This window comes from Salmo salar, chromosome 10 (genome assembly GCF_965601325.2).
Source record: "Salmo salar chromosome 10, fSalSal1, whole genome shotgun sequence".
NCBI classification, from domain to species: Eukaryota; Metazoa; Chordata; class Actinopteri; order Salmoniformes; family Salmonidae; genus Salmo; species Salmo salar.
This window is the reverse complement of record NC_138300.1, coordinates 55,766,902-55,790,424: the sequence shown is the minus strand read 5'-3', so window position 1 is coordinate 55,790,424 and position 23,523 is coordinate 55,766,902. Positions and strand designations below refer to the sequence as shown.

Below are 23,523 nucleotides of genomic sequence, written 5' to 3'. Positions count from 1 at the left end.
TACTATACACTGTACTACACTATAATACACCATACCATACACAGTACTATACACCATAATATAATACACCGTATTATAATACACCATACTGTAATAAATCAAATCTAATTTTATTGGTCACATACACATGGTTAGCAGATGTTAATGCGAGTGTAGCGAAATGCGTGTGCTTCTAGTTCCGACCATGCAGTAATATCTAACAAGTAATCTAACAATTTCACAACAAGTACCTTATACAACACAAGTGTAAAGGAATGAATAAGAATATGTACATATAAATATATGGATGAGCGATGGCCGTGCAGCATAGGCAAGATGCAGTAGATGGTATTTAAAAAAATATATATATATATTTCACCTTTATTTAACCAGGTAAGCTAGTTGAGAACAAGTTCTCATTTACATCTGCGACCTGGCCAAGATAAAGCAAAGCAGTGCGACAGAAACAACAACACAGAGTTACATGGAATAAACAAGCGTACAGTCAATAACACAATAGAAAAAAAGAAAGTCTATATACAGTGTGTGCAAATGGCCTGAGGAGATATGGCAATAAATAGGCCAAAGTAGCAAAGTAATTACAATTTAGCAGATTAACACTGGAGTGATAGATGAGCAGATGATGATGAGCAGATGAAGGTGTGTAAGTAGTGATACTGGTGTGCAAAAGAGCAGCAAAGTAAATAAAAACAATATGGGGATGAGGTAGGTAGATTGGGTGGGCTATTTACAGATGGACTATGTACAGCTGCAGCGATCAGTTAGCTGCTCAGATAGCTGATGTTTAAAGTTAGTGAGAGAAATGTAAGTCTTCAGCTTCAGTGATTTTTGCAATTCGTTCCAGTCACTGGCAGCAGAGAACTGGAAGGAAAGGCGGCCAAAGGAGGTGTTGGCTTTGGGGATGACCAGTGAGATATACCTGCTGGAGCAGGTGCTACGGGTGGGTATTGTTATCGTGACCAGTGAGCTGAGATAAGGCGGAGCTTTACCTAGCATAGACTTGTAGATGACCTGGAGCCAGTGGGTCTGGCGACGAATATGTAGCGAGGGCCAGCCGACTAGAGCATACAGGTCGCAGTGGTGGGTGGTATAAGGCGCTTTGGTACCAAAACGGATGGCACTGTGATAGACTGCACCTAGTTTGCTGAGTAGAGTATTGGAAGCTATTTTGTAGATGACATCGCCGAAGCTGAGGATCGGTAGGATAGTCAGTTTTACTAGGGTAAGTTTGGCGGCGTGAGTGAAGGAGGCTTTGTTGCGAAATAGAAAGCCGATTATAGATTTGATTTGATTTTATAGAGTACAGAGTACAGTATAGAGTACAGTATATACATATGAGATGAGTAATGTAGGGTATGTAAACATTATCTAAAGTGGCATTGTTTAAAGTGACTAGTGATACATTTATTACATCCAATTTTTAATTATTAAAGTGGCTAGAGATTTTAGTCAGTATGTTGGCAGCAGCCACTCAAAGTTAGTGATGGCTGTTTAACAGTCTGATAGAAGCTGTTTTTCAGTCTCTCGGTCCCTGCTTTGATGCACCTGTACTGACCTCGCCTTCTGGATGATAGCGGGGTGAACAGGCAGTGGCTCGGGTGGTTGTTGTCCTTGATGATCTTTTTGGCCTTCCTGTGACATCAGATGCTGTAGGTGTCATGGAGGGCAAGTAGTTTGCCCCCGGTGATGTATCCTGGAGAGCAGGTAATACACCATACTATACACCATACAATAATACACTGTACTATACACCGTACTATAATACACCATACCCATACTATACACCATGCTATAATACACCGTACTATAATACACCATATTATAATACACTGTACTATACACCTTACATAATACTATACACTGTACTATACACCATACTATAAGACACCGTACTATAATACACCATATTATAATACACTGTACTATACACCTTACATAATACTATACACTGTACTATACACCATACTTTAATACCCTGTAATATAATACACCATATTATAATACACTACACTATAATACACCATATTATAATACACTGTACTGTACAACTTATTATAATACACCTTGCTATACACTGTACTATATTACACCATATTATAATACACCATACTATAATACACATACTATAATACACATACTATAATACACCATACTATAATACACTGTCCTATAAACCATACACCATACTATACAGCATACTATAATACACTGTGCTATAAACCATACTGTAATACACCATACTATACAGCATACTATAATAAACTGTACTATACATCACACTATTATACACCATATTAAACACACCATACTATACATCATACTATAATACACTGTACTGTACACCGTGCTCTACTCTATTCTATACACCATTCTGTAATACATCGTACAATATACCGTACTATACACCCCATAATATACACTGTACTATATACTGTGTTATAGCACACAGTACTATAATACACCATACTATAATACACCGTATTGTAATACACATACTATACACCATACTATGATACACCGTACTATACACTGTACTATATACTGTTCTATAATACACCGTACTATAATGCACCTCACTATAGACTATACTATTTTACACCCTACTGTAATACACCATACTATAATACACTGTACTATACACCATACTGTTATACACCACACTGTTCACCATACTATAATACACCGTACTATAATACACCATACTATAAAACACCATACTGTAATACACCACACTATAATACACTGTACTAAACACCATACTATAAAACACCATACTATAATACACCATGCTGTAATACACTGTAATGTAATACACTGTACTATACACCATACTATAATTCACCATAGTATAATACACTGTTCTATAATACACCATAGTAGACAACATACTATAATAACCATACTACTGTATACATCGTACTATAATACACCGTAATATACTACACTATACTATAGCACATTCTATAATATACTGTACTATAATACACTGTACTATAATACATCATACAATACACAGTACTATAAACAATACTATAATACACCATACTATAATACACCATATTATAATACACCATACTATAATACACTGTACTATACTACACCATAATATACACCAGTGGTTCCCAACCAAGGTACTAGGACCCATGGGGGTATTTGGTCTATCCACAGGGGGTACTTGAGAAGACTCACGAGTCCATAGGTCTTCTGGTAAAATGCACATGAGGGGGTACTTCAGGGTTACTCTGGGCAGAGCAATAATACACTGTACTATAATACACCGTACCATAATACACCATACTATAATACACTACTATAATACACCATTCTATAACACACTGTACTGTAATACAATGTACAATAATGCACTACTATAATACCCTATTCTATAATGCACCATACTATATTACACTGTACTATAATACACCATACTATAATACACCATACTATAATACACTGTACTATAATACACTACTATACTACACCGTTCTACCATACACCATACTATAATACACCGTACTATAATACACTGTACTATACACCATACTGTAATACACCATACTATAATGCACCATACTATACACCATAATATAATACATCATACTATACTACACCATACTATAATACACTATACTATAATACACTACCATAATACACCATACTATAATATGCTGTACTATAATGCACCATACAATAATACACTACTATAATACACCATTCTATAAAACACCATACTATAAAACACCATACTATAATACACTGTACTATAATCCACTGTACTATAATACACCATACTATACACCATAATATATTACACCGTACTATAATACACTATACTATAATACACTACTATAGTACACCAGTCTTTCATACACTTTACTATGATGCACTACTGTAATATACCATTCTATAGTACACCATACTAAAATCCACTATACTATAATACACCGTACTGTAATACACTACTATAATACACCATTCTATAGTACACATACTATAATGCACCGTACTATAATAGACCGTACTTTAATACACCTTACGATACACCGTAAGCAGACCTCCAGGGACGATGAGGGCCTGTGTCTCTCCTCTCCCCACCCAGCTCCTCATCAACAAGGATCAAGTCAATGGGTCACTCCATTCATAACGGCACTACAACATAATTTAAATAGAGAGGAAGGGATGGATGGAAAAGAGGACACACTTTGCCACTTGTAATGTAATGAGAGCTAGGAGGTAGAGGAGCTGAAACACAGGGAATAGTGTGCCATTGGGACAGAGTCCCTGCCTGTCTCTGCACTAGACTAGCCTGTGATTTGAGGAGAGATAAGGAAAGGAAAGCAGGTTAGAAAAAAACATCTGACAGTAAGTCCACACAATTAAAGTCTTTAATTAGAGTCCCCCTTCATTTAGCTTTAGTCCTGATGGGTTTTATCTAATGAGATCTGCTCTCAGTCTCCTCTCCTCTCTTCCCCTCTTCCTCCTCTCTCTCCCTCCTCTCCCTCCTCCCCTCTCCCTCCTCTCTACTCCCTCCTCTCCCTCCTCTCTACTCCCTCCTCTCCCCTCTCCCTCTTCTCCCTCTCTACTCCTTCCTCTCCCTTCTCCCTCTCCCTCCTCTCCCTCCTCCCCTCTCCCTCCTCTCTACTCCCTCTTCTCCCTCTTCCTCCTCCCCCTCCTCTCCCTTCTCCCTCCTCTCCTCTCTACTCCCTCCTCTTTACTCCCTCCTCTCCCTTCTCCCTCTCCTCCTCTCCTTCCTCTCTACTCCCTCCTCTCCCTTCCTCCCTCCTCTCTACTTCCAATGACGTGTCCACACATCTAACAAACAAAACATTTAATTAACCAAATTGGCTTTTGAGAGAGCGAGAGAGAGATGGAGAGAGATGGAGATAGAGAAAGGGGTAGAACGAAAGAGAGAGAGAAAAGGGGGGATTATCGTGAAGGCCAGTGTTTTCTGGGTTTCAGTTTTTTCTGGGTCTCATCTTGTAATGGATTATTAAATTGCTCTTGCAGTATAAATAATGGAGTTATATCTCTTACTTTTATTAATAAAGCTGATGTGAAAACCGCTCCACATTGATCGTGACGCATGAGTGAAAATGCATCACATTACTTCTAATGGGAGACGTGCCTGACCTGAGATGATACCCATCCACCATCAATCACACAGGAAGACACACCACAAACACTGTGTATAGGGCCAAACACTTTCACTCTATAGGCCTGTCAGGGTACATTGCAAATTGCAACCTATCCCCTGTATAGTGCACTACTTATGACCAGGGCCCATGACAACCTATTCCACTCAAACTCAACTGTGGACCTCCAAGACAGATCCACTGCATTTAAAAAATATATTTTCCCCTTCTAATCAGGGATTGATTTAGATCTGGGATACCAGGTGTGTGCAATTAATTATCAGGTAGAATAGAAAACCAGCAGGAACTCGTAAGGTAAGAGTTGAATACCCTTGCCCTATTCTCTATGTAGTACACTACATTTGACCAGGACCCATAGACCTCTTTTGCTCTCCCATAGGGCTCTGGTCTAAAGTAGTGCTGTATATAGGGAATAGGATGCCATAGGGCTCTGGTCTAAAGTAGTGCTGTATATAGGGAATAGGATGCCATAGGGCTCTGGTCTAAAGTAGTGCTGTATATAGGGAATAGGATGCCATAGGGCTCTGGTCTAAAGTAGTGCTGTATATAGGGAATAGGATGCCATAGGGCTCTGGTCTAAAGTAGTGCGCTATATAGGGAATAAGGTACCTTTAAGCTACCCGTGTGTCTCTGTCGTTGTAAAATAACCTCCCAATACAGCTTTCACCAGCTTTACTTACTGTTGTGTTTAAATCAGAGGTGCTTTAGTTGTGTGGGTTGGTTTGAGTGAAGAGAGAGAGAAATAATTAATTTATCCAGCGTAGCAATCATGTGTCGGCTGGATTTGGACGTAAAATGAACACTGTCCCTTTAATTGAATAGAGACAAGGTACTTAAATGGCACTTTTCTAGTAGAATGTGCTGCTAGGTAAATGTAATAGTTGGTTCTTTAATATCACTTTGAAGTCTGCAGCAGTATGACAGCAACAGGAACATGTGAAGTATTAGGGAAAGGGAAAGAACCGGTATTTCAGAAATTAATTAAATCGCATGCAATTTAGGCAAAACGTTTATCTTGATTTGTCATAACAGAATTAATTCAAGGCCTTCAATTCACCAGGGGCCAGATCTGTTACTCTAAATTAACCAAGTGTAATTGGCTGATCCCCACCCCCCATCATCACCTCCCTCCTCTCCTGTACCTCCCCCTCCCCTCTCCTCCCCCCTCCCCTCTCCTCCCCCTCCCCTCTCCTCTCTCACTCTAATACAGCTCTTGTCATTATGTAAAGCCCTGTTTAAGTATCAATATGGCCTTAGTGCTTTTAAGGTGCTTTGGCTGACGATGTGGAGAGGCATTTTTTAATGGACTATGACGCGGGAATCATTGTTGTGTGGTTATTTCACTGCTGCTTCAAAAAGCCTCGGCAAGCGAGCTGCGGAACGAGGCTATGCATTTGCCAGACAGCCTAACAACACAACAAGCTGCGATGCTATATTTCAAATCACCTGGTACATTCAGTCAGAGCGGAAATCCGGTAGTCTCTTATAGACAGACAGTAGACAGCACCAAATGATCTTTTAATGAAAGACATACGGTATCTTGTAGTGTCTCTTATTCAGATCCCCTGCGTGGGAGGGGAACAGGGAGGTAAACACAAATAAAATCCCCACATAGCCCCCCATGTTGGTTGACGAAACCATCCTCCCATGTCATGTGATTGATTGTTCAGGCAAAGTGCTTGAAAAACAACAAAGGAACCCATTGAAAACCTCTGAACCTCTGATTTGGAGGGAAATGAATTGAAAACCAGTCATGTCACTAAAGAGCCCCAGACCTTAATTATACTGACCTGGGGCTTCCTCATCCCCTTCTCTCCCCCTGTCATCTCCCCCCTGTCCTCTCCCGTCATCCCCTCATCTCCCCCCTGTCCTCTCCCCTCATCCCCTTCTCTCCCCCTGTTCTCTCCCGTCATCCCCTCAATCTGTCCTCTCCCGTCATCCCCTCATCTCCCCCCTGTCCTCTCCCGTCATCCCCTCATCTCCCCCCTGTCCTCTCCCGTCATCCCCTCATCTCCCCCCTGTCCTCTCCCGTCATCCCCTCATCTCCCCCTGTCCTCTCCCGTCATCCCCTTCTCTCCCCCTGTCCTCTCCTGTCATCCCCTCATCTGCCCCTGTCCTATCCCGTCATCTCCCCCCTGTCCTCTCCCGTCATCCCCTCATCTCCCCCTGTCCTCTCCCGTCATCCCCTCATCTCCCCCCTGTCCTCTCCCGTCATCCCCTCATCTCCCCCTGTCCTCTCCCGTCATCCCCTTCTCTCCCCCTGTCCTCTCCTGTCATCCCCTCATCTCCCCCTGTCCTCTCCCGTCATCCCCTCATCTCCCCCTGTCCTCTCCCGTCATCCCCTTCTCTCCCCCTGTCCTCTCCCGTCATCCCCTCATCTCCCCCCTGTCCTCTCCCGTCATCCCCTCATCTCCCCCTGTCCTCTCCCGTCATCCCCTCATCTCCCCCTGTCCTCTCCCGTCATTCCCTTCTCTCCCCCTGTCCTCTCCCGTCATCCCCTCATCTCCCCCCTGTCCTCTCCCGTCATCCCCTCATCCCCCCTATAACCTCCACCCCAATACAGCAGCTCAATGGAAAACATAGACCATTAAAATCCAAGTCCAGGCTGATAGCAACTTCATTGAGCAGCCCTTTAAATCAAATACTATCAGCAGCTATCCCTGCCTGGTGATTAACCTGCTATGTATAGAGGCCCAGCGACGGGGAGACAAAATGAAAAGGAAGAATGGATGGATGGAGGGCAGAAAAGTATTTATTTTCTTTGTTTAAACCGCCCCTTAAAAGACATGAACACTGGCTAACTGTTGTTATACTGGGAAATATATATATATGTATATATTTATGTATATATATGTATATATTTATGTATATATATGAGAAGAGCTATGCTGCAGTATACAGTGTTTTTCTATGTGTTCAGGGTCAGAGTGAATGAGAGGTGGTAGTGTCAAACAAGATGTTAACACACAGTATTTGCACATAGCTGTAGAAACAAACAAAACAAAGTGTAATTTTCATGACTGATGCATTCCTGTTTCTATCTCACTGAGTGTTTGTGAACCATCACTGCACTTTTCTTATATCCAATCAAATATGACCATTTTCTATAACTTGGAGTGTTTTATGTGTTGTGTATGGTTTGACAACAGCACTTCCTGTTGGTGAAATGTCTTCCTATAAGACTATAAGAACAAAGGATTGGAAGATTTACAGTATCCACATTTTTTGGTTTGTTATTGTGTTTGTCTATACGTCTGGAATTCAACAGCGTAGATAATATAAGAGATAACAATGTGTGCTCTGTAGTGTTAAAACAATGACATCCCTCTCCTCTTCCTACACACACACACACACACACACACACACACACACACACACACACACACACACACACACACACACACACACACACCATGTGTACCCCAGCTAAGGCCCTGAAATGGCAGCAGTGTTGTCACAACAGTCGTCCAGCTAATTCCTTTTTGAAATGGAGTTTTGATTGAGCCCTTTCAATCGATGCCAAGACAAAATGTGTTTCTTCAGCTTCCTATTGAAAGCCATTTTAGTGGTTCCCTTTCCAATGAAGTCTCTGTCACTCTATGTCAATACATTTAACAACAACAGTCAGTCAGAGAGGGGACAGCTGAACCAGGTTTGTGACCAGGCTACATCTCCTACAGTACTTGGTGCCATTTGTCCACTATTTAATTAATTTGTTTGTGGGCAAAATAGGTACAGACTCCTACAAGAGCATTGCTCAGAATATTCCTAATGAATAACATCATTCATCTCATTTAATTTTAGAATAATTTTAGTAGTTCAAGAATAAACGATCACAAATATATTCCTCATCTGCGATTTAGGCTGAACATCTTAATCTTAGGATCCACATACACGAATGTTAACCACTCTCTCTCTATCCCTCTCGCTCTCTATCCTTCCTTCCTCCTCTCTCCCGTCCTCTCCCCTCCCTCCCTCCCTCCCTCCCTCCCTCCCTCCCTCCCTCCCTCCCTCCCTCCCTCCCTCCCTCCCTCCCTCCCTCCCTCCCTCCCTCCCTCCCTCCCTCCCCTCTCTCTCTCCTGAGCATGTCAGATGCTGTGGTCTTATTTGATTGCATAAGTGCAGTGATAGAGCAAACACCCGGTGAGATATGATGACAAATGGGGCCAGATCCCAGTAAATTACTTTCTGCTCAAATCGAAATTTCATTCAGTTTGTTGCTCGGCGAGATGAAGTAATCTAAATTGTGGACTCAGAAGGCAGATAGAAGGGAAGTTGGAGCAAGCATTTCATTATCAAGAGAGGGAGAGAGATGAGAAGAGAGAGAGAGAAGGAGAGAGAGAGAGAGAGAGAAGGAGCAAGAGCGAGAGAGGGAGAGAGCGAGACAGACAGACAGCGGGAGAGGGAGAAAGAGATAGACAGACAGAGAGAGAGAGAGCGAGAGAGGGAGCAAGAGTGAGAGAGAGAGAGGAGCGAGCAAGAGAGAGAAGGAGTGAGAAAGAGAGAGGGGGAGAGAGAGAGGGAGAGAGAGAGAGGATCGAGCGAGAGAGAAGGAGCGAAGAAAGAGAGAGAGGGAGCGAGAGAGAGGGAGAGAGTGACAGACAGACAAAGAGATAGACAGACAGAAAGAGAGAGAGAGAGAGAGATAGACAGACAGAGAGAGAGAGAGAGAGCGAGAGAAAGAGTGGCGAGGTTAGGGACGAAAGAGATGAGGAGAAGCAAATCCAAAGTGTTGACACCATGATTGAAAAGGTTAACCCATGCACATTATATATCAACCCCAGTAGCTGCAGGTTTCTAATGGAAACCCGGCTACTGACAGAGCATTCTACCCAAGTCCTAATGGCAAAAGCACTATGTCTCCGCCTAGATGTACAATCAAATCCTCTTAGGCCCTGATTGCTTATGTTCCTAGTTATTATCAGGAAGCAAGAAAAATGCCCTGCGAAAGGTAATACATAGTTACAGTCTCTAGAAGCTTTTGGAGAGCAGGCGGGCAGAGTAGCAGGAGGTTTCATTTGGTTTCCTAGTATTCCTATGTTTTTTTATAATACATAAATATCAATTTTGTTGGGTGTGTGTGTCCGTCATTGCCTTTTCCATGAGGCTTGAAGTCATTTAAATCCTGGCATAGTGGGAATAAATATCACACAGTAAAACATAGCAGAAATCTGAATACATTTTTACAACATGGTACTCTGTTAATATCTACATCAGATTACAGCCAAAACATTATTATTATTATTATTGCATTTTATATGGGAGTTTTACACTGCTTCCTTTCAATTCTCCCCAGTTCAGTAGGGCCTTCCATTTATGGAGTAAAACGGATTTCAGTTTACAGGTGAATGTACAGCTGAATTTACAGGTGAAATTACAGGTGAATGTACAGGTGAATGTACAGGTGAATGTACAGGTGAGTTTACAGGTGAATGTACAGGTGAATGTACAGGTGATTGTACAGGTAAATGTACAGGTGAATTTACAGGTGAACGTACAGGTGAATGTACAGGTAAATGTACAGGTGAATGTACAGGTGATTGTACAGGTGAATGTACAGCTGAATTTACAGGTGAAAGTACAGGTGAATGTACAGCTGAATTTACAGGTGAAATTACAGGTGAAATTACAGGTGAACGTATAGGTGAATGTACAGGTAAATGTACAGGTGAATTTACAGGTGAATGTACAGGTGAGTGTACAGGTGAATGTACAGGTGAATTTACAGGTGAAAGTACAGGTGAATGTACAGCTGAATTTACAGGTGAAATTACAGGTGAACGTATAGGTGAATGTACAGGTAAATGTACAGGTGAATTTACAGGTGAACGTACAGGTGAATGTACAGGTGAGTGTACAGGTGAATGTACAGGTGAATTTACAGGTGAATTTACAGGTGAACATGATATTAATGGTTGTATTTCTAATGTCTCTCCTCCTCCAGGTTATTTGGGAACAGTGGGGCATGCAGTGCTTGCGGCCAGTCCATTCCAGCCAGTGAACTGGTCATGAGGGCACAAGGCAATGTGTACCATCTCAAGGTGAGCCCTCTCTCTGACCTCTAACCTCTGACCTCCTTTAACACCTAACCTGGGTCATGTTCTTTAGGACATGCAAAACATTTTAAAGCGTTATGCAACGGGGGGGGGGGAGAGATAATATCTTATTGGAGAAATCCACATGGTGTCTTTGATGTCTAATGAACCTTGACCCCTGACCTCAGATAAACCTGATAGAAATCCCACAGCAGTATAATGTACCCACTATCAGCATTAGCGTTTTAAAACTGTAAACCTACTTCTAGTCACTTGGTAATAGGTAACTTTAGGGCTTATTTATAAGTTAACCATTTGTGTAAGCCTACTAGGTTAGGTGGTATAAGAGAGCCTATAGGGATGTGTGTTAAAAACATTTTAGACGCTGTTCATCACATGGTCTTTAGTTGTGTTGCACGACCAATGTTTTGGTTAGTTAAGACACCCTTTATGAATTAATCATCATAGCATGAGTTATTTATAGATATAAAGTGGAATGAGCTTTACTATAATTACTTTCCCTTGTACATTAGGTTAAATTGTGTGTGTTTGTGTGTGTGTGTGTGTGTGTGTGTGTGTGTGTGTGTGTGTGTGTGTGTGTGTGTGTGTGTGTGTGTGTGTGTGGGGGGGGGGTGTGTGTGTGTGTGTGTGGGGGGGGGGGGGGTGTGTGTGTGTGTGTGTGTGTGTGAATGTGTGTGTGTGAATGTGTCTGTGTGTGTTAGCATGTGCTTGGTTGCTAATGTTTTTATGCATTGGTGTGTGCATGTGCAGGCTTGACCGTATTGCTTGATGGGTCGTAGGGATTGAGTGGAGGTGTGCAGTTTGTGATGGATTCTCTCTCTCTCTCTCTCTCTCTCTCTCTCTCTCTCTCTCTCTCTCTCTCTCTGTCTCTCTCGCTATACCCACAGTGTTTTCACGTTCTTTCTCTCTCTCACCCCACACTGTTTAAAATTCTCTCTCTCTTTTTCTCTCTCCCCCCATAGTGTATTCATGTTCTCTCTCTCTACCCCCCACAGTGTATTCATGTTCTCTCTCTCTCTACCCCCCACAGTGTATTCATGTTCTCTCTCTCTACCCCCCACAGTGTATTCATGTTCTCTCTCTCTACCCCCCACAGTGTATTCATGTTCTCTCTCTCTACCCCCCACAGTGTATTCATGTTCTCTCTCTCTACCCCCCACAGTGTATTCATGTTCTCTCTCTCTACCCCCCACAGTGTATTCATGTTCTCTCTCTCTACCCCCCACAGTGTATTCATGTTCTCTCTCTCTACCCCCCACAGTGTATTCATGTTCTCTCTCTCTCTACCCCCCACAGTGTATTCATGTTCTCTCTCTCTACCCCCCACAGTGTATTCATGTTCTCTCTCTCTCTGTTCCCCCACAGTGTATTCATGTTCTCTCTCTCTACCCCCCACAGTGTATTCATGTTCTCTCTCTCTACCCCCCACAGTGTATTCATGTTCTCTCTCTCTACCCCCCACAGTGTATTCATGTTCTCTCTCTCTCTGTTCCCCCACAGTGTATTCATGTTCTCTCTCTCTACCCCCCACAGTGTATTCATGTTCTCTCTCTCTACCCCCCACAGTGTATTCATGTTCTCTCTCTCTCTGTTCCCCCATAGTGTTTCACGTGTTCTACCTGCCGGAACCGGCTGGTCCCAGGGGACAGGTTCCACTACATCAACGGCAGTCTGTTCTGTGAACACGACAGACCCACAGCACTCATCAATGGACATTTGAGTTCACTGCAGACAAACCCACTACTGCCCGACCAGAAGGTATGTACTGTAGGAAACACACTACGTTCCTAACCAAATCAAATCAAATCAAATGTATTTATATAGCCCTTCGTACATCAGCTGATATCTCAAAGTGCTGTACAGAAACCCAGCCTAAAACCCCAAACAGCAAGCAATGCAATGCGTCTCTCTGCAGCAGACATGCTCTAATATGTTTGGAACATCGTATCACTATAAAATCACAGTATCGAATCACAATACAGTGCCCTGGCTTTTTTCCTATTTTGTTGTATTACAACCTTTAAATTGATTTTTATTTTTATTTCATGTAATGGACATATACAAAATAGTCCAAATTGGTGAAGTGAAATGAAAAAAGTACTTTTAAAAAAAAAAAAAAAAAATTGAAAAGTGGTGCATGCATATGTATTCACCCCCTTTGCTATGAAGCCCCTAAATCAAATTGCAAATCAATCAAATCAAATTTATTTTTATATAGCCCTTCGTACATCAGCTGATATCTCAAAGTGCTGTACAGAAACCCAGCCTAAAACCCCAAACAGCAAGCAAAGCATGTGAAAGAAGCACGGTGGCTAGGAAAAACTCCCTAGGAAAAACTCCCTAGAAAAGGCCAAAAACCTAGGAAGAAACCTAGAGAGGAACCAGGCTATGAGGGGTGGCCAGTCCTCTTCTGGCTGTGCAGGGTGGATATTATAACAGAACATGGTCAAGATGTTAAAATGTTAAAATGTTCATAAATGACCAGCATGGTCAAATAATAATAATCATAGTAGTTGTCGAGGGTGCAACAAGCACGTCCGGTGAACAGGTCAGGGTTCCATAGCCGCAGGCAGAACAGTTGAAACTGGAGCAGCAGCACGGTGTATGGGTAAATAAGATCTGGTGCAACCAATTACCTTCAGAAGTCACATAATTAGTTAAATAAAGTCCACTTGTGTGCAATCTAAGTGTCACATGATCTGTCACATGATCTCAGTAGATATACACCTGTTCTGAAAAGCCCCAGAGTCTGCAACATCAATAAGCAAGGGGCAACACCAAGCAAACGGCACCATGAAGACCAAGGAGCTTACCAAACAGGTCAGGGACAAAGTTGTGGAGGAGTACAGATCAGGGTTGGGTTATAAAAAAAATATCCAAAACTTTGAACATCCCACAGAGCACCATTAAATCCATTATTAAAAATGTAAAGAATGTGGCACCACAACAAACCTGCCAAGAGAGGGCTGCCCATTAAAACTCACGGACCAGGCATGGAGGGCATTAATCAGAGAGTCAACAAAGAGACCAAAGAATACCCTGAAGGAGATGCAAAGCTCCACAGCGGAGATTGGAGTATCTGTCCATAGGACCACTTTAAGCCGTACACGCCACAGAGCTGGGCCTTACAGAAGAGTGTCCAGAAAAAAGCCATTGCTTAAAGTGTTCGCCAAAAGGCATGTGGGAGACTCCCCAAACATATGGAAGAAGGTTCTCTGGTCAGATGAGACTAAAATTGAGCTTTTTGGCCATCAAGATAAATGCTATGTTTGGCGCAAACGCAACTCCTCTCATCACCCCCGAGAAGCATGGTGGTGGCAGCATCATGCTGTGGGGATGTTTTTCATCGGCAGAGACTGGGAAACTGGTCGGAATTGAAGGAATGATGGATGGCTCTAAATACAGGGAAATTCTTGAGGGAAACCTGTTTCAGTCTTCCAGAGATTTGAGACTGGGACAACTTTAGGTTAAACTTCCAGCAGGACAAAAACCCTAAGCATACTGCTAAAGCAAAACTCGAGGGGAAACATTTACATGTCTTGGAATGACCTAGTCAAAGCCCAGACCTCAATCCAATTGAGAATCTGTGGTATGACTTAAAGATTGCTGTACACCAGCGGAACCCATCCTACTTGAAGGAGCTGGAGCAGTTTTGCCTTGAGGAATGGGCAAAAATCCCAGTGGCTAGATGTGCCAAGCTTATAGAGACATACCCCAAGAGACCTGCGGCTGTAATTGCTGCAAAAGGTGGGTCTACAAAGTATTGACTTTGGGGGGGTGAATAGTTATTTTTTTGTCTTGTTTCTAGCTTTTTTCACAATTAAAAAGATTTTTCATCTTCAAAGTGGTAGGCATGTTGTGTAAATCAAATGATACAAACCCCCAAAAATCCATTTTAATTCCAGGTTGTAAGTCAACAAAATAGGAAAAATGCCAAGGTGGATGAATACTTTTGCAAGCCACTGCACATATAGAATCGTAAGAATCGTGAGAATTGCAATACATACCGTATCAGCACCTAAGTATGGTGGTAATATGGTATGGTGATAATATGGTATGGTGAGGTCCCTCAGTATGGTGATAATATGGTATGGTGATGTCTCTCAGTATGGTGATAATATGGTATGGTGATAATATGGTATGGTGAGGTCCCTCAGTATGGTGATAATATGGTATGGTGAGGTCCCTCAGTATGGTGATAAAATGGTATGGTGAGGTAATTCTCAGCCCTAGCTAATACATGACTGTGTTTGTAGCTTGAGCACTGGAGGTTGTTAGCCAGTTGTTCTCAAACTAGGGTGCCACCTGTCACTCCTGTAGCCTAAGAGAAAGAGTGCAACATTTTGACTTGAAGGTCTTTGTCAGGCTTGAAACCTACCTAACATAACCCTCTGTCTGTCAGCTAATGAATGACAACTAGCTTGAACACTGGTTGTAGCTTGTAACTTTCTTAATCTTTTGTTTTGTTTTACTGAAACAAAAATAAAACTCAGCACCTTTTATTTTCGCAAGAAATAAAAGATAATATTAGAAAACTTTCAAATGAAATAAAAACAACATCATGAATCAGGGAGTTTTTGTTGTTGTTGTTGTTGTTAAAAACACGGCTCTGCTAGTTACTTACTGTATCCACACACACAGGCTACCTGTAGCTGTCAGGGCTTGGGCCAGACGAGGAAAAGTGCCATTGCCAGTGTCATTCAATCGGGAGCGAATTTGTTACAGTGACTATCATCCCCTTCAAAGAATATGACATTCTATGCAAGCCAGACACCAGTAAACAAGGGGTGTTGTCACGTCCTGACCATAGAAAGATGTTATTTTCTATGGTAGTGTAGGTCAGGGCGTGACAGGTTTTTCTCTCTCTATGTTTTCTATTTCTATGTTCAGGTTCTAGTTTTGTATTCCTATGTTGGGGTTTTGTTTGGGATGATCTCCAATTAGAGGCAGCTGGTCCTCGTTGTCTCTAATTGGAGATCATACTTAAGTAGGGTTTTTTTCCACCTAGGTTTGTGGGAGATTATCTTTGAGTCAGTGTATGTGTCACGGTTTGTTGTTTTTGTTATTCAGTTATTTATATGTAGTGCATAGTTTCACAGTGTAAATAAAATGTGGAACGACTGTCACGTCCTGACCAGTAAAAGAGGTTGTTTGTTATTGTAGTTTGGTCAGGGCGTGGCAGGGGGTGTTTGTTTTATGTGTTTTGGGGGTTTTGGTATATGTTCTATGTTAGTATATTTCTATGTCCGTGTCTAGTTTTTCTATTTCTATGTTTAGGGTTTTTGTTTGACCTTCAATTGGAGGCAGCTGTTTCTTGTTGCCTCTGATTGGAGGTCCTATTTAGTAGAGGTTTTTCAGCTTGTGTTTGTGGGTGGTTGTTTTCAGTCTAGTGTTTTGTACCTGACGGAACTGTTAAGCTGTCGTTCGTTTTTTTTGTTTTGTTTACGTGTTCAATAAAAGTTAAAATGAGCACTCAACCCGCTGCGCCTTGCTCTACTCCCTTCGACGGCCGTTACAACGACACACACGCTGCACTTTGGTCCGCTCCTCCTTTCGACAACCGTGACAGGTGTGGCTGCAGGCAGCTATAAAAACCTCATAATTTCTCACAACCTTTTTCATACTTATGATTATGTATTGACAACATTGATTAATTTACTCTTTACTGAAAGCAGCGCTGCAATAGATATTACATCTTATTGACCAAAGATGAATTTTAATTTTGGATGGGGGGGGCGATAGATCTTTCCATCATTCGGTTGGTTGAAGTACATTTTTTTTTGCTTTTCCATCATGATGAGTGACAGTAGGGCCTCCGTTGATTTATTACATCCAGTACCAGGTCTGAGATGTGACGGCGTGGCCCGCGGGTTCATCACAGATCTCATGCTGTTTGTCGATGAGGAAAGGTCTTATTGTAAATAAATGATAAAAGGTTCAACACATGCTTATAACAAGTTATAGAGCATTATATGCCATAACACAAATCTGATGAGGAAAAAGTTTGTGTAACATTCTGTATGAATAATCGCCATTTCATAAATGCACTATAACACACAACATAATGTTATAAATAAACTTCTAATGCATTATGAACAGGCTAGTCATAGAGATGCTACCAAAGTTCCAGCTATTAGTTCTGCTATTTGGGGCTTGTCCTGGTTTAGGGTTTTATCTCCCCCCTCCAGCTGAAGCAATGTCAGCCAGACCACTCATTTACTCTACTGCACTACAAACATAATAACATTAGTTTAATGTTATATAATGACATTAGTATAACATTAGTTTATTCCCCTCTTTCTGGCTGTCGTGCCAGTAGGTGATCATATCGTTGGGTCATAACACAGTTTTATTAGTGCTTCATCTGGATGTATCAGAGGACATTTTATGTGTGTGTGTGTGTGTGTGTGTGTGTGTGTGTGTGTGTGTGTGTGTGTGTGTGTGTGTGTGTGTGTGTGTGTGTGTGTGTGTGTGTGGGTGTGTGTGTGGGTGTGTGTGTGGGTGTGGGTCGTTGAGTGGGTGGGTGGATGTGTGTGTGTGTGTGGGTCCGCCCCGTTGCGTGAGTTGACTGTGTGTGTACCTTTGTTTGTACTTGCGGCAAGTGCTTGTGTGTGTGTGTGTGTGTGTGTGTGTGTGTGTGTGTGTGTGTGTGTGTGTGTGTGTGTGTGTGTGTGTGTGTGTGTGTGTGTGTGTGTGTGTGTGTGTGTGTGTGTGTTCAGTAAGGGGAGGAGCTGTGCTCTCAGAACATCTGAGTCTTACTGAAAGAGAGGAGTGATATTGTTGGGAGTAGGACCATACATTTCACCTTGAGTGGAGCTACGAGGGAGCTCCCTCCCTCCATTAAGCCCCTCTCCTCTCCCTCCGCTCCCTCCCTCACCAGGCCTTTTAGGGCCTCGGCACTTTTATTTTTATATATATATTTTTTTTTACAAATCAGCACTAAGAGCAGCTCACATTCAAATTGAAAGCCTTTGCATTATCTGGCTTAATTTTAAATGTCTGTTTAAGCCTCCCGCTCACCCCTCCAGCCCCACGTCTCTCTCACCACGCAGGCTGCAGTAAATATGAGGACTCATTGTTTATTGATGCTTCAACATCAATTGCAGTGAAACCAGCTGAATTATTAATGTTAAAATGCAATCTGAATATGGGCTCCGGTGCTTTAATTATAGGAGCGAGAGAGAGAATTATTAAACACACACACACACACTCACACGCTTAAAATGATCTTGCTGAGGAGGCACTTTATTGAATGTATATTATGTTCCCGTATTGGGATGGATCCGGGATGCATTCAGGAGTATATTATGTTCCCGTATTGGGATGGATCCGGGATGCATTCAGGAGTATATTATGTTCCCGTATTGGGATGGATCCGGGATGCATTCAGGAGTATATTATGTTTCCGTATTGGGATGGATCCGGGATGCATTCAGGAGTATATTATGTTCCCGTATTGGGATGGATCCGGGATGCATTCAGGAGTATATTATGTTTCCGTATTGGGATGGATCCGGGATGCATTCAGGAGTATATTATGTTTCCGTATTGGGATGGATCCGGGATGCATTCAGGAGTATATAATGTTCCCGTATATTGGGATAGATCCGGGATGCATTCAGGAGTATATAATGTTCCCGTATATTGGGATGGATTCTGGGATGCATTCAGGAGTATATTATGTTTCCGTATTGGGATGGATTCCGGGATGCATTCAGGAGTATATTATGTTCCCGTATTGGGATGGGTCCGGGATGCATTCAGGAGTATATTATGTTCCCGTATATTGGGATGGATTCCGGATGTATTCAGGAGTATAGGACCCCTAATTGTGTGTGGCCTTCCTCCTCCTATTCAGTTTTAAAGAACAGTACTTTAGTAAACACAGAGTGGTTGTAACTCTTCCAGCAGTCTCAAAAGCACAAAACATTGTGTGATTTCACAGTGACATAATTGGTGTTGTCTGTGTCAGTGGCGGCGACAACACGGCAGTGTCGGCGGCGGCAGTGCAGGACATTTGATGCTCATTTATTAAGTAGCTTCCCGGCTTCACCCTAATCACTTTGTTCAGGACAGACAAATAACCTTTCATTCTCATCCAGTGTCTGAACTCTGGGGAACCAGACCGTCCCAGTCAGCTACAGCACTCTAATTAGCCCCAAAGTGGGGCTTCGCAATTACTAATAGACTAAAGCCTTCTCAGTGGTTGCAGCGAATAGAAGAACAGGGGATGTAAATTGCCCCCTAGAATCTTAAAAACAAAAAGAGAAATATGGAGAATAAAAAGTTCTGACTGTTCTGACAGCAAAACAGAATAGAATGGTTCCTCAGACACATTCTAATTATCTTTGTTCCTCTGTATTTTTCTCTTTCACAAAGAACTTTGTCAATACTCTTGGGATTGTGTTTGTTAGAGCATTGTTAGAATTATAAGAAAAAATACTCACTTTATAAATGTGCTTCACAAAGCCTCACTGATCAATAAATGAAGTGCAGGCTTTAAAGGAGCTGGCAAAAGTGAGTAGAATCTTCATAAGACAGACACAAGAAATGTAGACGCCATTTTGAAACATTGCTTCTGTGTGACTGAGAATGAGGAGGCTAAGAGAATGACAAGGGAATGGCAAATAAGAATGGCACCATATGAGATTGGCAAACATACAGTGAATTGAGAAATCACGTAACTCAGCTAAACAAAAAGAAGAAGAAACTGTACTATGGAACAAAGATAAATGATATAAAGAATGATAGTAAAAAGCTCTGGAGTACCTTAAATGTAATTCTAGGTAGAAAAGCTAACTCAGCTCCATTGTTCATTGAGGCTGATGGCTTGTTCATAACAAAACCCTTTGATATTGCCAACCACTTTAATAACTTTTTTTGTAGACATGATTAGCAAACTTAGGAATGACATGCAAACAATTGATATCATTGATATCATTGATCATAACATATTGCTTGAAAATATAACATCCTCTGTCTTATCATGGATGGACAGTTATATATCCAATAGAACACAGAGGGTTTTCTTTAATGGAAGCCTCTCTAATGCAAATTTGGTTAAGTGTGGTGTACCACAGGGCAGCCGGCTTGGACCATTATTGTTTTCTGTGTTTACTAATGACCTTCCACTGACCTTGAATCAAGCCTGTGTGTCCATGTATGCTGATAATTCAACAGTATACACGTCGGCTGCAACAGTAAAATAAGTAGCTGACACCCTTAACACAGAGCTCCAGTCAGTTTTGAAGTGGGTAGCAAGCAGTAGGCCGGTGCTAAATATTTAAAAGCATATTTCTTGGGATAAATCACTCGCTCAACCCTAAACCTCATATTATTGAATAATGTGTCTATTGAGAAACTTGAGGAGACTAAACTGCTGGGTGTCCTCTTTGATATCAAGCTATCATGGTCAAAACATATTGACTTAATGGATACTAAAGCGGGAAGCGGTCTTTCCATCCTAAGGTGTTTCACAATATCACCGTTCAACCAGACAGACCCTAGTTTTATCGCACCTGGACTACTGTCCAGTTGGGTGGTCACGTGCAGCAAAGAAGGACGTAGGCAAATTGCAGTTGGTCCATAACAGAGCAGCACGTATTGCACTTAGTTGTATACGGAGGACGAATGTCAATGACATGCATGTCAATCTCTCCTGGCTTAAAGAGATTGACTGCATCACTATTGGTCTTTGTGCGAGGTATTGATGTGTTGATGATACCGAACTGTCTGTTCAAGTAGTTGACACACAGTTCGGACACTCGTGTGTCAACTACAAGACATGCAACCAGAGGTCTCTTCACGGTCCCCAGGTCAAGAACAGAGGCTGGGAAACACACAGTTATAATAGAGACATGACTACATGGAACTCTCTGCCACCCCAGGTAACTCAAGCTAGCAATAAAAACAGATTTAAAAAAACAGATTAAAAAATACCTTACGGTATGACAGGGAATGTGAAGAGACACACAGACAGTTGTATGCATTTTGTATTATATTTTGTATTGTATTATGTAGTGATATGTGATACTTGGTTGTGATACGACTGTGACATGTGGTTGTCTCGCCTGGCTATCTTTAGATGAATGCACTAGCTGTGGGTCGCTCTGAATGGGAACGTCTGCTGAATGACTAAATTGTAATGTAAATGTAGTGCTATGTATTTTTATCTTTATTATGTATTTTATTTGTTGTGTTTTGTTTCCTGTTTGGACCCCAGGAAGCGTAGCCTTGGCGACAGCTAATTGGGGATCCTAATAAATACTAAATGCAAAATATCAGTAAGACCGGGGAAGTGAAGATTGTTAATTATTGTTGTTTTCATGTATCTTTTTTTGTCGATTGAATTTCCAGTTAAACTTATTATGCCCTTTTTCAACATTTCGCAACATTTCTCAACATTTCTCAACATTTTGCAACTTCTAACTTTTCTTCTCTTTGTCCCTGTCTCTCAGGTGTGTTAGGAGGGAGGTGTGCAAGAAGCAGGATGTGTGCCTTCATTTTAACCCTAGCTTATTGTCACCCACTACTTTCTGGATCCCTGTACCATCCCTCCTGCCCTGCCCCCCAGCCCTCCACCTGCTCTCCAGGCACCCAGACTCTTACCTGAGCCCCCAGGCAGCCTCCTCAATCTACCAAGACCCCCGCTTCTCTCCGTACAAAACACCCACCCTCGTCCCCACCCTAACTCCCTTTTACGGGTGAACATACCCCCGCTTATGATGCGCCTGAGATGTGATTCTGAGGACTCCATGATTCTGACACTGGACTAAAAGGAGACTTGATCAGAACTGGAGGGACACTGAGAAAGAGAGGAAGAGGAACCGATTTGAGGATGGACAGAACGAGACAAAGAAAGAGAGAAAAATACAAAATGAAGCTAATCAAGTTGCGGTTGTTTTTAAAATCTGCACACAGTTGTACATTTGTTTTTGTTTTGTTTTAAGTATCGGGGAAAGAAACGACTGTCTCCTTTAAATGTATCCCTCTATTCTTTTTCCATCCTACTTTCCTTCCAACCTGATATTCCCTCGTTCTTTATTTGAAGTGTTGTGAAGAGACTGTGTTTCTATTTTGGTGGTATATAAAACAAGACTAGGTTAAAAAGTATCCGTGGCTTTTTTGTGGAAACGTAATACCATTATGATGAGCATTCTCTTGGTGTATTTGTAAAACTACCATGTATGTATGCATGTAAATGTTTTTGTCCTGACGTGGCTCACAGTACATTCTGCTCCTGACACAGCCTAAAGGACCATACAGACCATAACGAATGTGGGCCGTGTGCAGCAGGTGTCTGTCCTATCGCCTCTGACCACAAACCACGGCCGTCAGTTTCTGTTCATTTACCGACGATTCTACATGTTGAATCACCACCGCTCATCGACACCTAGCAGATGATCTACTGCACACAGCCAATGTTGGTGTTGGTCTTTCCTGTCCTTAACCCCTACTCCTCTCCTCGCAACCTAAACCTGAACCTGAACCTAAACCTGAACCTGAACCCATGGCTTAACAAAAGAAAGATGTTCAGAGTCACTAATGTAGAGATTTTCACCAACCCTATAAATTCATGAATGAAAGAAAAATCTATTTGTGATATTTTCAGAGACATTTGCTCCAGTATGGTGTATTTGATTAATAAAAATAATTAAGATACAGAAACGCTTCCTCAATTTACTGCTGGCAGTTCTACACTTTATTTTACCCAACATATTCCATAATTTATTGAATTTTACACTTGGCAGTCTGCCAGTGATTAAAATGACAGAAGTTGGCTTGAACTTGGGTAGGCTACATATAATAAACTTTATTAGTTCTGTGTTTTAAACTACATTTACTATAAGTATTGAGGGATTTCAGTTCTTATTTGACTGTAATTTACCGTATGGTCATCCTGGTTTGTTTTTCATTACATTTCCGTAGCTAATTTATTTCCAACAGTCCTGTTTTTAGTCCAAATGGAACGGGATAATAACTGCATTTACTCTTATTCATTGTCCAGACACTCCTCTCTTTAATGACAGGCCTTCACTATGAAACTACTCACATTACGAATATAGAAAAATAAGATTTCTGCATAGCCGTTATCAGTTCTAATGAGGAGGAACACCTAACTCAACTGAAAATGCATAAACATGTTTTTTCTCTCTTTCCTGATCAAATTAACATTTTCCATTTATCAACCCTAATGCTCTGTTAGGTCATCAAACCTAATTCTCTGTTAGGTCATCAACTTTAGTACTCTGGTAGAAGTAGTGGAACATATATCTTTGAAGATTCAATTACCGCCTAGAGAGAGAAGGTAGAGA

At 41.7% G+C, this 23,523-nt stretch overlaps 1 protein-coding gene across 1 annotated transcript in view; it reads left to right on the top strand.

Annotated features, from left to right (window-relative positions):
• Positions 1 to 22,876, top strand: part of lmo4b (LIM domain only 4b) — a 30,473-nt gene extending 7,597 nt beyond the window's left edge. The window contains exons 3-5 of the mRNA XM_014123657.3: positions 11,098 to 11,194; positions 12,812 to 12,967; positions 21,667 to 22,876. Of these exons, the coding sequence (XP_013979132.1) occupies positions 11,098 to 11,194; positions 12,812 to 12,967; positions 21,667 to 21,675 (262 nt within the window). The 3' untranslated portion in view covers positions 21,676 to 22,876. The remainder of the gene's footprint in view (positions 1 to 11,097; positions 11,195 to 12,811; positions 12,968 to 21,666) is intronic.
• The last annotated feature ends 647 nt before the right edge of the window (positions 22,877 to 23,523 follow it).